The sequence below is a fragment of the Tetrao urogallus genome, assembly GCF_951394365.1.
Source record: "Tetrao urogallus genome assembly, chromosome: 3".
Lineage (NCBI taxonomy): Eukaryota > Metazoa > Chordata > Aves > Galliformes > Phasianidae > Tetrao > Tetrao urogallus.
The window spans coordinates 57516067-57532974 of NC_136815.1; the positions used below are offsets into that span (position 1 = coordinate 57516067).

The 16908-nt window shown below is 39.4% G+C and overlaps 1 protein-coding gene across 1 annotated transcript; it reads left to right on the forward strand.

Annotated features, from left to right (window-relative positions):
- Positions 1–638: 638 nt before the first annotated feature.
- GALR1 (galanin receptor 1) lies at positions 639–13289 on the forward strand (the record flags this gene model as incomplete). Its single annotated transcript, XM_079533282.1, has 3 exons — positions 639–1328; positions 8099–8164; positions 12972–13289. The coding sequence occupies 3 exons, from the start codon at positions 639–641 to the stop codon at positions 13287–13289; spliced, it is 1074 nt and encodes a 357-aa protein (XP_079389408.1).
- Between the last annotated feature and the right edge of the window lie 3619 nt (positions 13290–16908).

Here is a 16908-nt window from a genome sequence, read left to right on the forward strand (position 1 = left end):
CAGAGCAGAGCAACGGGGAGCTTTGGGAACGCGTTCTTCATGATTGGTACGTGAAAGGTGGTCTTTTATTTGCTTGTATGAAGTAACAGCGCCTGCCACTTTTTGCCCTGCGAGCTACAGCCCATGACGGAACATTTAATAGCGAGGGAGGTGAAAACAGAGAGACCGGGCTCTGAGTAATCCTTCCGAGCTTCCACTGCCCTCCACTTGTCGGAGTTCGATGCAGAGCTCCCACAGCCCTGCCAGCCGCCGCTCCAGCCGGCACAAGAGGCAGAAAGAAGTTCTCCCAAGTGGTTGCCCTGCGAAGCCGATTACCGGTTAAATCGGGAAAAAAAGAAACCCTTCTGCTCCCCTCTTTCCCGACCTGCAGGCGCAACGGGAGCCGGAGTGAGCCTGACGGAGGCGGAGCGGAGCGGAGGGAGCGCGCAGCTTGCCCGGGGCTGCCGAGCCTCCTCCACACCCGGCTGCTCACGTTGGGTGGCTGCGGTGCCTTCCTCCTCCTCCTCTTTCTCCTCCTCCTCCTCCACCCCTCTAACCATCCACCCTGCCCGGCGCTGGCAGGGGCGGCCACCACCTATCGCGGGGCTTTGCCTCCGCCTTCCACCCGCGGAAACTTTGCTTGGCGTCAACGGGAGAGGATGGAGCCAAGGGAGCCCCTCAACCGGTCCCAGGAGGGGGCAGAGGTGCCCCGCGGGGAGTTCAACGCTTCCGGGCTCCCTGACGCGGAGGGGAAGCCCCTCTTCGGCATCGGCATCGAGAACTTCATCACCCTGATCGTCTTCGGCTTGATCTTCACCCTGGGGGTGCTGGGCAACTCACTGGTGATTACGGTGCTGGCTCGCAGCAAGCCAGGCAAGCGTCGCAGCACCACCAACATCTTCATCCTCAACCTGAGTATCGCCGACCTGGCCTACCTGCTCTTCTGCATCCCCTTCCAATCCACGGTCTACGTGCTGCCTACCTGGGTGCTGGGTGCTTTCATCTGCAAGTTCATCCATTACTTCTTCACCGTCTCCATGTTGGTGAGCATCTTCACACTCTCGGCCATGTCTGTGGACCGCTATGTGGCCATCGTGCACTCGCGGCGCTCCTCCACCCTGCGTGTCCCCCGCAACGCGCTGCTGGGCGTTGGGCTCATCTGGGCTCTCTCCTTTGCCATGGCCTCACCAGTGGCTCATCACCAGCGCCTCTTCCACCGCAACGGCAGCGACCAGACCTTCTGCTGGGAGCACTGGCCCAATCCACGCCACAAGAAGGTCTACGTGGTCTGCACGTTTGTCTTCGGTTATCTGCTCCCCCTGCTGCTCATCTCTTTCTGCTATGCCAAGGTGGGGCAGGGCGGGTGCTGGGGAAGGGAATGTAAAAAGCGATGGTGACCGTGGCGGTGGGTGTCTGTGAGCTGGATTTGGACATGTCCAGTACACAGATAGACACGGCATTGTTAGGAACCAGCAGCATTAGGAGGTGAGGGGGCAAGAGTGAGTGTGTGGGGATGGGTTTTATAGTGGAGGGATAGCTGGGGATGTGTGTGTGTGGTGCAGACAGGTCAAGCGTTGCATGGAGTTGCTGGGGGTGTTGTGTGTTCTTCATACACTTACAGGTCCCCTCTCCTTACAAAGTGTCAGGAAGCCCCAGAGCTCTGCTGCTTCCTTTGTGACCACAACTCTCTCATTTCCTTGCAGTGCTGTATGAGGAGTTTAACTCAAATGAAGTGCAACCAAGCAACAAGTTGTTCAGGCTTCCAACAAAGCAGTGTAGCTCTTTTGAAATGAAGAGTGTTGAAAACAAGACAGCAAAACCCTACAAATTTGTTCTGATCCAATTAACATGTTAGGAGCAAAAGGAATACGGTGTTGCCTGGTCATTGTGAACCTCACCCTGCTCTGCAGAGGGACATTTACTTCAGAATTCAGAAAGATCAGATGCTAGGAAGCAACAAGTGAGAACCTGGGTAGGAAAAAGAAATTAGTACTGTTGTCTGAATGGGTTTACTTAAGGGCTTTCTGCTCAGGCAGTCACGTTTTTCTGCAGATGTTAATTGCAGCCTTTGATGTAGTATCAAGAAGAACCAGAGCACAGGCTGTGACCCACTGAGCTGCACAGAGATCCTTCCAGTCTGTGTCAGCAATCTCCAGTCGCAGAATTTCTCCTTAGGCAGTAATTTGGGTTCAAGAGGATAGGACAACCCTTGCAGATGGGGACTGCTTAGATGTCACGAAGTCACATCTTTAATTAGCACATTAAATAGGTATAGTTAACATGTTTATACATAATTTTATGCTCAGTTGTATGTATTAAAATATAATGTTAGTTTAATTGTGGAAATTCTGGTTGAAACAGCATCCAACTCTATTAAACTTTGAGTTATGCAAAACTCAAAGGATGATGTTTTTAAACTATTGCTGGTAGTGAAACAAGTCCAGCCTCACAAATGGAGAAAAAAAAGGGTTTTCTATGTAAACTGCATTCCGGTTTCCCTGGAAAAATACACTGGCACCTCTTCTGTGTGGTGAATGTAACAGCTGTGAGAGGAAAGAAACTTACTGTAGCCTTGTATTGTTAGAGTTTTAAGAACATAGTGAAGTGAAACATATAGTACAGGTAGAATTTCAGCTGTTATGAACTCTTTCTTATATTTGTAAAAGCCAAACTATTCTCAATTTCAGCTTAATTACTGGCCTTAAATATATAATTTATATATATATATAAATATATAAATAAATATGACAGAAAACTGAAAGCAAGTCTTGAAAACTTATGACAGATCTGCATAGTATACAATAAAGGGCATTTTTAAGACTGCAAGTGCAATAAACGGAACATGCTATATTGCAAAGTCCTCATATTATAGTAGATACCTCAATGTAAATATGAATATGAGTATTTAAAAAACAACAACCCTGTGTGAAATACATGCCCAGAACAAGTCAATGAAAGCAAATCCACTCCAAGTTACAGCTAAAATCTCATGCTCAAATTGCTGCCAGGCTTGAGCCTCAGCCCTGCTTGGGCTGAGGATGGATTTGTTTTGAGCCTGTATGTACAACCCTGCATGCTGCAGAGTTAAGCTGAAGAATGAATTCCAGGAGACATGTTGTATTCCCACTGGTGTCAATAAAGCTGAAAAATGTCATGGCTCATAGAAAGCTATTGGAGATGGTTGAGCCCTGAAGCACAAAGGCTTGTTCCTGCCCTCATTAAGAGCCATGAGTACATCTCTGACTGCAATTCTGTGACACATGGGTTACAGTGAGGGAGAAATTAAGAACAATAGAAGTTGAAAATCAGAGCTGAAGTTTTGTCACAGCCACTGCTACTCTCCTGAGTCTCCACTGAAGTGGGTCGCAATAGGCTCTTGTTGATGTCCCTAAAATGGTGTAATGTACAACAGATATTTTGGCTTCTCAATGCATGCAGGGTTAAAAGAGAACTGCTCTGTAATAGCATCAGAAGTATTACAAAGATAAACACATTAGTTTCTTATGGACTTTGCTGGTTTTCATGAACTGTGGATCAGCTAAATAACACAATTTTCTGATGCAGTAAATTGAGATGAAGGAGACACATTTCTCTATTTGAATATATTGTCTTTTCCAGGCTCCTTTAAGGCATTTCTGTTGTTTCCTTTTAAAGCAAATTGCAATTGAACTTTCAGTTCTGAAAGTCTCATTTTTTAGATGCTCTAACAGGGGACTGAGTTCTTTCCCTTTCTCTGTTACTCTTAAATTATGTTAGGAGAGATTCATTTTCATGGGGTTCTGTCCCCAGTGGACAGCAATATTGTTACGAACCACAGATAGTGCTGAAATAATGGCATATGCCACAGAACTAGAACTGGAAATCTCAAATAATCTGCTCTTAAGACAGAGCTCATGCTCTGCTGTGTGCTTTGAGATCTCCCACAGATAACTTTGGGTCATTTTTAACTAAATATGGCATAGGAGTAAAAATATGAGAAGCCGTGATATTTCCTTAGTTTTGTGAAAACAGGAGCCAGTGTAGAAGACAAAGAGTCTCAGTCTTCTCTGTTCTTTAAAGAGTCAGAGTGCACCCAGCTGCTGAACACCAGAAATACCACATGGGAAAGAGGTTTTGTGAAGTGCCTGCTCACAGAGGAGGTCATCTTCTTGAGAACTTGTGGTCAAGAAATCACAAATCCTCAGAAAGTCAGCCTTCGTTGGCCCCGGAGAGCCTTCAGAGCTGCTCTTTAAAGGAGCTCACAACTTCAGGCAGAGCAGTGATCATTATATGGTCGTTAGTTGAGTTACAGCACTGCACGTAGACAGTCTGTATTCTTACCTTTTATAGTTTATCATATTTTACTTGTTGTATTTTTTTTGTTCCTTCAAGTACGGGTTTCATAAATTGATGCATTTACATACTAATATGTTATTAAGGGGCAAAGTAATACATGCACATTGGGCTTCTACCAGTTGGTACTTGTCCAGGCAGCGGAGTGTGACAATGGGTTTTGGGTACCCCTGCTGTTGAGAACCCAATTATGAGGCTTGAACTCTTTCAAACATCTAGGCTGGACACCTAAAATCATTAGCAAACTTTTCCTTTTATAGATATATAATGTTAAAAGCTATTTTTTAATTTATTCCTTGCCTGAAGAATGTTTCCATTATTATCTGTCATTCTGAACATTCTGAATTCAAGAAAGTCATGTATGATTTATAAGGTTGGTTAAAAATAAGCCATACAAAAAAAAAAAAAAAAAAAAAAAAAAAAAGAGGAGCCTTAACATTACAGCATGTTTCCATGCTTCTTAGCGACAGATATTGTATCCTAAATTTTACTGAGCAGAGAGGGAAAACTTTATTGGAGAAAACTGAACTTCACTGAAAAGAAAAACAAAAAGTTATGACACATTAGTGACACTATTAAATGAAAGAGGGTGAAAGATCTGTTGTGACAATAAAAGTAGCTGCACTGCTTTAAAAATGAATTGCAGGTAAAGGCACTTGAATTTAAATAAGGTTAATAATACAAAATGTGGTTCATTATGTAGTGGTCACATTATGGCTCTGTTAAACAAACAGTTCACTTTTATTAGATAATGACCTTGGGCAGGCTTTCCTGCTGTATGGTTTTAAATGGATAAAGTAACAAATAATGAAGGTGTAGTCAGTTGAACAGTTATGTACAGACAGACAGGAAATACGCTTTGAAGCAGTGCAGATTTCAAACTTTTGTATTATTTGGTAGGCTTATATGAGTAGGTGCAGATAGCTTAAGCTATTTTTCCCCTCCCTTTTTGAAAAATCCATTTTTCAAATTCTTTTGGTTATAGTGTCTCAGTCTGTGCTACAAAGCCATCTGAAGGTACTTTCTGAAACAGCTGCAAGCAAAATGTGATAGTCTATAGGCAAAAGCAAGCTTCCCATCCAAATGCTCTCAGTGATAATTTTGACTGTACAGACTGGACTAGCCTGGAATTTTTGTACTTTTGTCATCCTTCAAGTCTCCTTACACCCTATGCCACAGAAGCATAACTGGCGTCTTGCATAAACCCATCTCCAGAGCACAGAAAAGATATTCTTTCCTCAAGAGCCATAAATGAACTCTCATCAACAGGTACATGAAAGCCAGAGTTAGCAATTTCATGTGAAAAGCTAATTTTTCCACAGACCTGAACTTGTTTAAAAATGTAACCTTTAATAAATGCAACAGGTTATGACTTTTTTTATCAAGGCTTATATTTTATTACCTGAGTTAAATATGCATGTAAATGTATTAGTGGATATTGTGAGAGATTTTCTTTAGAATAGCCTGAGACAAAATGAGAGGAATAGGCAGAATTAATATTCATTCAGGTGAAGTGGCTGTTAGAGGAACAATTAATTATTTCTTGGCCCAGAGAAGAGATAATTCAAACAGGGTGGTAAGGAGAGGTGACTTTGATTTGCTTTGTAGTGTTCGTGCATAAACATGGCCCTTAATATCCCTCTGCATCTCTCTGTGTAGGTCTCTGAGTACTGTTCCACAGCTGTTGATCAGTAATTCAATTCTGCCTGCTTCTTGCTGCTGGTTTGCATACCATCTGGTAGAATGCCATGCAGAGCCAGCATGTTTTCACTGCAGAGGCTGCACATCCTTACTCCATAACACATGTACACAATCTGAAAGAGAGAGAGTTGAGAAAGATTAATTGGAAGATTATCATCTAAATCTTCAACTCACACAGAATTTTTAGTAATAGATTTGTCTACTCCATCTCTCTTTGGACTGGAGAAAGTTACAATGCAAAATAGCTGCGTCAAAAGTTTCAGAATGAGAGAGCTGATGTTTATAATTTTAAGAGAAGATTTTTCAGTTCTGAATTTTTGGAAGAGTGCATCTAACTTTAATATTGAAAATCACAGTATAGTACAGGTTCAGGGTGGCAGGAGACAGGATCTGCAAAGGTCTGGTGGAAAAAGCCTATCTACTTAAGTTACATGAATCACAGAAACATAGAAATCCCAAATTGGAAGGGACTCATAAGGATCATTGAGTCTTATTTCTGGCTGCTAACAGCACCACCCAAAAAGAGACCCTATGTCTGAGAGTGTTATCCAAATGCTTCTGGAGCTCCAGCAGCTTTGGGCAGTGACCACTGCCCAGGGAAGTCTGTTCCAGTGAAGAGGGAGGATAAATGAAAAAGAAGTGATGAGAAGTGAACAGCATTTCTCCCATGATCTTCTATTTTCACACCCATGGATTAACCAATTCAGCGCTGTTGTACATGGTGAATAAAGGATGTGTGAACCAGAGGGGCATCTCCTTGCATTTCAGAGGTTCTTCTGTATTTTCCATCTCGTCTACTTCATCCTGGAGTAGGAATAATGGCTGACATCCAGCCAAAGCTGGATCTTCTCAGGGAAAACATATTTGTTTTCCTGTCCTGTCTTTCCTGGGTTCAGATTGTCCTGGTGGCAGCCAGGCTGGTATTTCAGATGTTATTATGCTGGTATTTCAGCATATATTTGTTCCTTCAAAAGAAGATTTTTTAATGCATATTTATTTTAATTCTGGATCATGTTAGCTATTTAATAGTTGTCAGTTCACCTTGGAGGTATGTAAAGTGTAACTGTGACATCACAGCCATCTAACTGAAGACTCTACATTCTGACTTTTTAATAATTTTTAATATAAATAGAATATATTTATTATACATTATATATTATTATATATTATTATATTATATATTTATTAACTATTTATATATAAAATATAAATAGTTTTAATAAATAGATAAACGCATTCTTACCATATTATAATTAAACCCTTGAATATACTTAAGTATTTCCATTTTTTAATTTGGTATGATTTATCATGTTAAACACATTCAGCTGAAGAACATATACCCTGCTTCCCTGTATACCCACAAATCACCCTATATGAATATTTTACATTCAGTTAATAATGACTGAAGATAAAGTAGGGATGTTCCACTATGCACCCACTGTCCAAACTCTTACGTGAAAATCTGCTCTCACTTGATGAATCATTTTGAAGTATATTAAAAAACTACTTATGAAAGCTACATGGCAAGTATCATCAAATTGTTCAAAAAGGTCATGTCTCATGGGAGATACATCTTAGTATAAATTCTCTGTAAGAGCCTAAGCATCTTTCAAAGATCACATAGTGCCAACATCCTGATTATATTAACTAAACATCCATCTGAAGAAAGCAAATTATGCAGGTGACTCAGAAAAGCTCTGACTCAAAACATACACTTCTTATGTTACAAGCAGTAAAGGTCATTCTAAATTAACAAGCATTGACATTTTTATAAAGAATAATGGCTAATTCTAGCTGTAGGGAAGGTTTCAATTTATTGGCTCATTTGATTGTAGTATGTATTTGTTATATAATGCAACTGTATTTTGATAGAAGAATTCAATTGTGATATGTAATTCCTATTTGCTGGTTAACTGCAGATATAGATATGTAATTCCTTTGGATTTTATAATATGAATTTCTAAAATGTTTAAATGGATCATTAATGTTTGTAAGCAACTCATGCAGTCCTGGAGATCGTACTCTAACAAAATGGTTTTGAATTTTAGAAAATGGTGAAATACAAGTTGCAAATTGATCTTTTCAGGTTCTTAATCATCTGCATAAAAAGCTGAGAAATATATCAAAGAAGTCAGAAGCATCAAAGAAAAAGGTAGATTGCTTTCATTACCAATTCCTATTTGTTTATATTGTAGTTTTATGGGTAAGATGATTTGCTATTCTGTTGCTTGTTGCCAAAGACATAATGGAGAAAAATATTTGAAATGGAGTATTTGATGACATATTCAGTGCCTCTGCAGGATAAGAGTCTTTCCTGATCAGGATTTTCCATCACAGTGGTCAAGCCATTACTTGAAATCCCCATATTTTGAACACTGGAGCATGTGAAATTCAGTCATGGAGAGACTACCTCTCTCTAATGTAAATGTTTCTTTTTCCTCACTAGAATTTTTTTCCCTAAATTGTACATCTCTCTCTCTCTTTCTTTCTCTCTCCCTCTCTCTCTCTCTCTTTTTTTCTTTTCTAACTAACTAACTGAATATTTTTAGCAGTTTATGAAGGATTCCTAGGTTATATGACAAGACTTCCAAATGAGATTCATTACAATTCCTGATAGTAGTCTAAAAAGAGACTTTTGTGATTTTATGATTTTCCATAAAACATTTTTTCTTCCATGTTCAAGACTTCAGTTATATACTGCCTACAAGTGGAATTGTGAAGGGTCTTTGAAGCACAGTATTAGCTTTGCAATTTAGAGCAATATTTGAAAGATGTGTTTATGTAGATATTTTGTCAGATAATATAATATGGTTCTGATTTTTGAGCAGATTTGACCACAGTAATAATTTGACTAACTTCTCAGTTTACGAATGTGGAGTCAGAAATAAGCCTTAGGCTATAGCTCTTTGTTTGATCTGATTGCTATTACCATATGGGCATGCAGACTGTCTGCAATGTAAATGAGATATACATGGGCACAACAGGGAATAAATAATCTATTACTTATGCATTCTCTATTTAAAAAATATATATATCTTAGTCAACAGATCTCAATTTCTAAATTAAAAGCATTATGTCTTTGATGCAGTAAAATACTTAACATAAATAATTTGCGCTTAATCTCATCAAGGCCAAAGGTGTTGTTTCAAAAGGCATTCTCTGTGTTGCCATCCCTGCTCTTATGTATGTTATTTTCAAACTAGAAATATCTGCATCTCGTCTAGGTACAAGCCCTTTATGCAAATAAAAATCATATCTAGCTATGAACTTGCTTTCTTAGTTTCAGGGGAAAGCATTATATGTATGTTCATGACTATTCAGGTGTCTCAGTGTTTAGTAATGGAAAGGCAAACAAAATGAAGTGGAAAATTTTTTTGACTTAGAACTTTCTGATCTCAAGGCCTTACTTAGCTCATGATTTCAAAACAATGCTGTTTTCATTAGTATTTATCTTTCTGGTTACTGCTTCTCTTTTCCTTGCAGTTTTGTTAAGAATAATGCGTTTAAGGCCAAGTTCTACAGCTTTATTCAGAGCTTTATAAAATTTTAGTATCACAGAATCACAGAATCATATGGGTAGGAAGGGACCTTTGGGGACTCCACAATCTCTCTGGGCAGCCTGTTCCATGCTCTGTCACTCTCCAAGAAGTTTTACCTCATGTTCTTATGGAATTTCCAGAGTTCCAATTTGTGCCCATTGCCCCTTCTCCTATTGCTGGGCACCACTGAAAAGAACCTGGCCCCATCCACTTGGCTTCTATCCATTAGATTTTTATAAGCATTGATAAGATCCCTCCTTAGTCTTCTCTCCTCCAGGCTGAACAGACCCAGCTCTCTTAGCCCTTCCTCAAAGAGGAAGTGTTCCAGGCCCCTAATAGTTTTTGCAGCCCTCTGCGAGGCTCTCTCTAGAAGTTCCCTCTTTTCTTGAACTGGAGAGCCCAGAACTTGACACAGCAGTCCAGATGTGTCCTCACTAAGGTAGGGTATAAGGGGAGTATCACCTCCCTTGTCTGGCTAGCTATGCTCTTTTTAAAGCACCCAGGATACCATTCTCCTCCTTGGCCACAAGGGCACACTGCTGGCTCATGGCCAACCTGTTGCCCACCAAGACACTCAAGTCCTTCTCCACATAGTTTCTTCCCAGCAGGTCAGCCTCTAACCTATACTGATGCAGGAGGTTATTCCTCCCCACATTTAGGACTCCACACTTGCCCTTGTTGAACCTTCTCTGCTTTCCATCCTGTCCAGGTTTCACTGAATGGCAGCACAGCTTTCTGGTGAGTCAGTCACGCCTCACAGCTTTGTATTACCAGCAAACTTGATGAGGACGCACTCTTTCTCTTCATCCAGGTCACTCATAAAAATGTTGAACAAGACCAGACCCAGTACTAACCCCTGGAAAACATCACTATCTACAGGCCTCCAATTAGACTCTGTACTGCTGATCACAACTCTCTAAGCTCTGCCTGTCAGCCAGTTCTCAATTCACCTCACCATCTACTTGACTGTCCCACACTTTCTGAGTTTACCTATGAAGATGTTACAGGAGGCAGCGTCAAACGCCTTGCTGAAGTCAAGGTACACAACGTGCACTGCTATCCCCACACCTATCCAGTCAGTCATGAGTTCTTAGAGGCTACCAGATCGGTCTAGCATGATTTTCACTTGGTGAATCCATGCTGGCTAATCCTTATAACCTTTTTCTCTTCCATTTTCTTGGAGAAGACATCCAGAAGAAGATGTTCCATCATCTTCCTGGGGACAGAGTTGAGGTTGACTGGCCTATAATTTTCTGGGTCCTCCATCAAGCCCTTTTTGAAGACTGCAGTGACACTGGGTTTTCTTCTAGTCCTCAAAAACCTCTCTCGTTCTCCATCATCTTTCAAAGATCATAGAGAGCAGCTTGGCAATCACTTCTGCCAGGTCCCTGAGTACTTGTAGGTATATCCCTTCAAAGCCCATGGATATCGTTCAGTCAAGTTTGCTTAAACCTACAAAATTGATTCTTAGTAGCAGAATCTTAATTTATAATGTGTGAATTTAAAAAGTGAATTTGAAATATAAATGTGCCTAAATGCTGTTCTTTATGCTTTTTGGCCAGGAAACATCAACATGCATTTCAAGTTTTTTTTATTTGCTGATGAAAAACCCTAGGCGTGATACCATTACGTAAAAAAGAGCTGCCCTTTAGTGTTACCTTGGTTGCAAATTATAGTGATGATACCGGAAAGGGAAGCTCTGAAGTGAGTCTTAGGATGAATAATGGGATAAAACAGATGCTGTGAGGACCGTTACGAAAAATTACTTACTTTGCAGATATGAAATACCTTAGTATAATAGTTACAAGAGATACATGGTCAACCTCAGCTTTCAGTTGCATTTATACAGTCTATTGAAAGTCAGAGATTTTCCTGGTGTCAATTAAAAAAAAAAAAAAAAAAAGACAAACTCAGGTAACACATCTTTTAAGAATTAACAGTGTGCAATAACTAGACAGCACGTTTGCAGCTGGAATATTAATGCACTAAAGGAATCAGAGAATCAATTGTTCTTTATTTATGCTTCCTTGTTAGCAAGAGGAAGACAGCTTTCCTGATGAGAGCTGAAAGAGGAAATATCTGTCTCGCTGCTTTAGCATCAACTGAATTAATCTTAATAGGGTTAAATAGAAAAAAAAGGCTTGTGAATAAATTTGAACCCTTGGGACTGAAAAAATTATATTTACTGGAAATTTTGCTAGCCAGAAACAACATTTGTCATAAGTTATTTCAGGCTATTGCTGCAGAAATTAAACTTTTCCCTGCAAGTTTCTACAAATTAAGGCACATGAAAATTAACCAAGTTAGTGAATTATTACTGAGCATCAATCAATTCAAGAAAGTATGAACCAGGATCAATAAATCAGCAAAAAGTCTGCGCTGCAGCATATATCACTTCATCAGTTAGTTCTGCCTGTGAGTAAGAGCTAAAATTATCTGAAGAATTATGTTGTAAAGTGTTAATAGAGTAATTATAATGGTCCGTAACATAATACGCATTGGAATTACTACTAGGCTCTCAATGGAAAAGTGGCACTTGCTAGAGAAATGTATTTTGTTCAGTGCCTGCAAAGCAGTAATTGCAGTTTTGGAAGAAAGTTAAAACTAAAGAAAACATTGTCAAAAAAACTCCACCATGCCTGGAAAAATACCTGCAGTAACCGAAAGGTGATTGATCTGGTGACTGATACTCCAACTCTCAGAGGGGATCTAACAAACTTAATGGCCCTTTCTTGTGAGAATACTGAAAGTGGAGTCAGGAGGTAGAATGAAGGTTATTTCACTCCTTACATTCAATGTATAGTTACCAGAAATCTTGTTCTTTTTCTTTTTTTTTTTTCCTAGTTGTATCCCAGAATATTGTTGGATGATTCCAATGGATGTTTTATACTTAAAGAGTAGACTTTAAAAAATACAGCAACTTCTGCTTCTGCTTTAGACTCTTGAGCAAAGGGTTAATCTCATTGCTCTTATCTCTTTCACTACATGCCTCCACGTACAATAGATCTCCCTTGAAATCTGGTCAGAAATCCTGTGTACTGTATTAAAACATGATTCATTAGATCTGGATGAGATTTCCCAGAGACCTATGTTATTAATTTATTGCATCAATCCTGAGTCCCAGAAGAGGTTAGCACTTTGTTTAGGGAGTGAGGAACATCATTCTTTGCCTTTGAGAAAAGAGTAGAAGAGTTTCTATTCTACTGTGGAAGCTCATGCTCTTCTTGCAATACTACAGAACAAAGTCCACGTAGGTAATGAATTAAAATATTAATCAATATTCAAAAGTGTATTCTATCTGTCTACTTTTTATCATTATTATTATTATTATTATTATTATTATTATTATTACAGATAATGATATAATAAGCTTGTTTTTAATACTCATAAGACATCTGTGTTTTCCTTTCCCTGTCTCAGACAGCACAGACTGTGTTGGTGGTGGTAGTGGTTTTTGGCATCTCCTGGCTTCCGCATCATGTGATTCATCTCTGGGCTGAATTTGGAGTTTTCCCACTGACTCAAGCCTCATTTCTCTTCAGGGTAGCTGCACACTGCCTGGCTTACAGCAATTCTTCTGTAAACCCAATTATATATGCATTTCTCTCTGAAAATTTTAGAAAGGCCTACAAACAAGTTTTCAAATGCCAGATAGGTAATGAATCACCTCTGAATGATGCTAAAGAAAATAAGAGTCGGATAGATACACCACCATCTACCAACAGTACACATGTGTGAACTTTAGAAAGTCCTGTTTGCTGGCTCTTCAGCTGTATGAATGAACGAAACTTCTGGAAAAACAAAGCACAATGAGCTTTATCACAGCTTTTTCTTGATAAAGCTAATAGGTATTTAAGGTAATGAAGTTGCATTTGTAGCAAACATTCATGAAACTGGTATGAAGGAAAACCAGGCTGGTCCTTTGTATTGTACCTTTGCCAAATGAAGCTCATGACCTTTGAAAGATAATTCAGAAACAAAACAATGGTGATGATTTGTGTGTGTTCCTATTCATTAAGCATCATGTGTATAAGCATTCAAATGTAATATACAAGAAGTATTCATTGATATGGATAAAACACTGAACTTTCTCACATCTTACTCCATAGAAGGAAAGAGATGGCTAAATTTTCTGACTTACAGATAATAAACACTGTGGTGGTACTACAATTTCAGAGAGGAAAAGTTTCATTCTCCATTCAGGTTGTTTTGTCAATGTCTTTTGCCTTTATAAAGCAAAGATGGGATCTGACTTGGAGTTGAAATAACCCACGTACAATTTGAGACAATTGCTTTAGAGAGGCAACATTGATTTTATCTGTTCAGCTATCTTTTTAATGTAACGTGGTGAATGATGATGTACTTTTTACCGCTTTGTATGCCTGCCTTACTGCACACACAGAACTTTTGTGTACACTATATAAGGTTTTGTTTATGGCCTGTGTGAAGTTCTATCAAAATGAAAATTTGTCTGAGGAAAGCTTTTCTTTAGCTGCTGCATGTGTGTTATGTGTGTGTGTGTGTTTTGTTAACTTTGTTGAGTCTGAGATGGAAATACAGTTTTAAATGTACAATATCAATATATATTTTAAAATCTTATGTTCCATAAAGAAAATCCAAGCAACACATAAGTGCTTAAAACAGCAATCCTTTAAAAGTTCTAATGGAGGTTTGATACAATGTAACTCTAAAATGGTAAATTTCGGAGGGATACATTTATATCAGTACAAAGCGTGTAATATAAATCACAAATAAAAAGTGGGAGGGCCTCAGCACTTTGAGGACATATTGTTAGCTGGAGTATGATATGCTTTTACCATTTACGTTCATGACCCACAGAGTCATAGAGCAAATTAAGTTGAAGAAAAATCTTGGGATCCTCTCAAGGCAGGGCGTATCGCTTCTTGTCTAGGTATGTTTTGAGATTTCCAAGGACACAATTCAGCAGCTCATCAGTCATAGCTGGGATTTCCCTTGATGTAGCTTGCAACCATTTCCCTTTGTCCTCTCACCACACCCTTGAGAAGACTCTTCACTCTAACCAAACACGCATAATTGTAGATGACAAATTAGAGTTTCTCCCTGTCTTCTCCAAGCTGAAAAAATAAGGTGCAAAGTCCCTGGTCTTCCACTGGACTTGCTCCAGCTTGGCCATCCCTCTCATGCACTGGGATGTTCCAAACTGGACAGCATGTTTCAAGTGCTTTGCCATGAGTATTGAGTAAAGGGGACAAATCACCTTCCTTTACCCCATCTTTTTCTGCAGAATTGCATTCAGCTCGATTTTGGTTGTGCCTTTGTTGAAATTTATTAATTTGATAACTGTTGTCCATTCTCTGGCTCACCAGGTTCTTCCAAAAGAAAACTCAGCACTCCAAAGTATCTGCTATCCCCCCAGGTTTGACATCATCTGTGGCTTGCATTCTGCACCCTTGGTTTTGTCTTTGCTGAAGATCATGTAGGCATAGAATGGGTTAGGCTGGAAGAGTCCTTATAGGTCATCTAGTTCCAACCCCCTGATGTGGGCAGGGCCATTCCACACCAGAGCAAGCCACCCAGAGCCCCATAACACCTGGCCTTGAACACCTCCAAGTATGGGGCATCCACAGGGTTGATCTGGGCAACATGTTCCAATGCCTCACCACTCTCAAACTTTCTTCATAGGAGAGGTGCTCCAGCTCTGTAATCATCTTCACTGGACCCACTCCAAGAGCTCCACATCCTTCCTGTGCTGGGTGCCACAGGCCTGGACTCAGTAATGCAGATGGGGCCTCGTAAGGGGAGAGTAGAGGGGGATAATCACCTCCCTCGCCCTGCTGGCCACCCCTCTGTGGATGCAGCTCTGGATGCAGTTGGCCTTCCAGACTGCAAGAGCATACTGCTGGCTCCTGTCCAGCTTTTCAAAGATGTTAAATACTGTTGGACAGATGCTCTGTCAGATGCCTTTTTTTCCACAGACTTACTGATCAGTTATGGAGGGTTAGATCACATGAAAATGTCTGTTTACATGTCAGTGCTATCTACGTAGAATCAGTAAAATAATATCGAAGACATGCTGGTGCACACATGACATTTGTGTCCAGTCATTCATATGAAGAAGCAGTTTGAAGTTACTGTCGGGATCACAGAATATACAAGAAAAAAAAAATGGAAAAGAGTTTATCCATAGCACATCCTTTTCTGGGTTTGATTTGATATTAGAAAAACACTCTAGCACAATGTTACTGTTATACCTAGCTTTCAGGTTGGTTTTTTTTTGGTTTTTTTTTTTTTCAGATTCTAATCACTCAAGTTATTAAGTCACTATCAGACCACACTTGAGTTTGTAACATATTCAGTGATCTTGAAGCTACAAAAATTGTTTCTCCTTTTTAAAAATTGCTTTCTAAAAATTATTTGAATAAAAAATTACAATGTAAATACAAGTTTATACAAGTAAAAAGTTAACATGGTGAAATTATGATTTCATGAGAAAATTGCATTTTTTCTTAACTGTAAATAATTTTAAACCTAGTGACATGATAGCCAGTAATAGGACTTCATCAGTTTGAAATTGTAAGGATAAAGGAGTGGGGAAGGCCTGTAGTAAGAACATGTTTATAATGCCCTGTCTGATTTCTGAGTGTGTCAGTAAAACTTGTGTCTCAGAGACGTGTTAAAATCATTGGCCACTCCAAATTCAATTTCCTGGCTAAAACATACCCCTTTTAGTCAGTGTCTCTACCATGGCTTTGATGTATCCACTGTAAGCTAGAGGATGTTACATGTAAAAACTGTTAAATAATGTGAACTGTGCCTAACCCTCGAGGAGCTGGAGAGTTGTGCAGGGATTTGTGCCAGAAACATGGCTAATTTGGGCAGAAAAACAGGGAAGAGGCACTGATTCCCTTGACAACAAAATGCCTGACTACAAGGTCTGAGTTTGCTGACAGGTTATTGTTTATATTGGAAGGCAAAGAAAAAGTTTCATCAGACTTGTTTTTTTAATATGCTTTGTGACACATCTGTAACCAAAAACACTAATTTCAGTGTACACTGAAGCCAAAAAAAAAAAAAAAAAAAAAAAAAAAAAAGATTATTTCTCTGGCTGACGCTGAATTTTCCACTCCAATAATTCCACCGAATTCGACTCTATTGTATTAATAAGGCAATACTGTTCCATACAAAAAAGAAATAGGCAACAGGATGATGTAATTCCTCTCAAACTAAAGCACTGTACATACATGTACTTAAACAATTACTTAAATATATGCAAATCTCTCAAGTTATATATTTCAAAGCATTGTGAGAATTAGAGATCCCCAAAAGAAACAGCTACTCACATATTTATTTATAAATGCCCTGAATTGTTATTGCA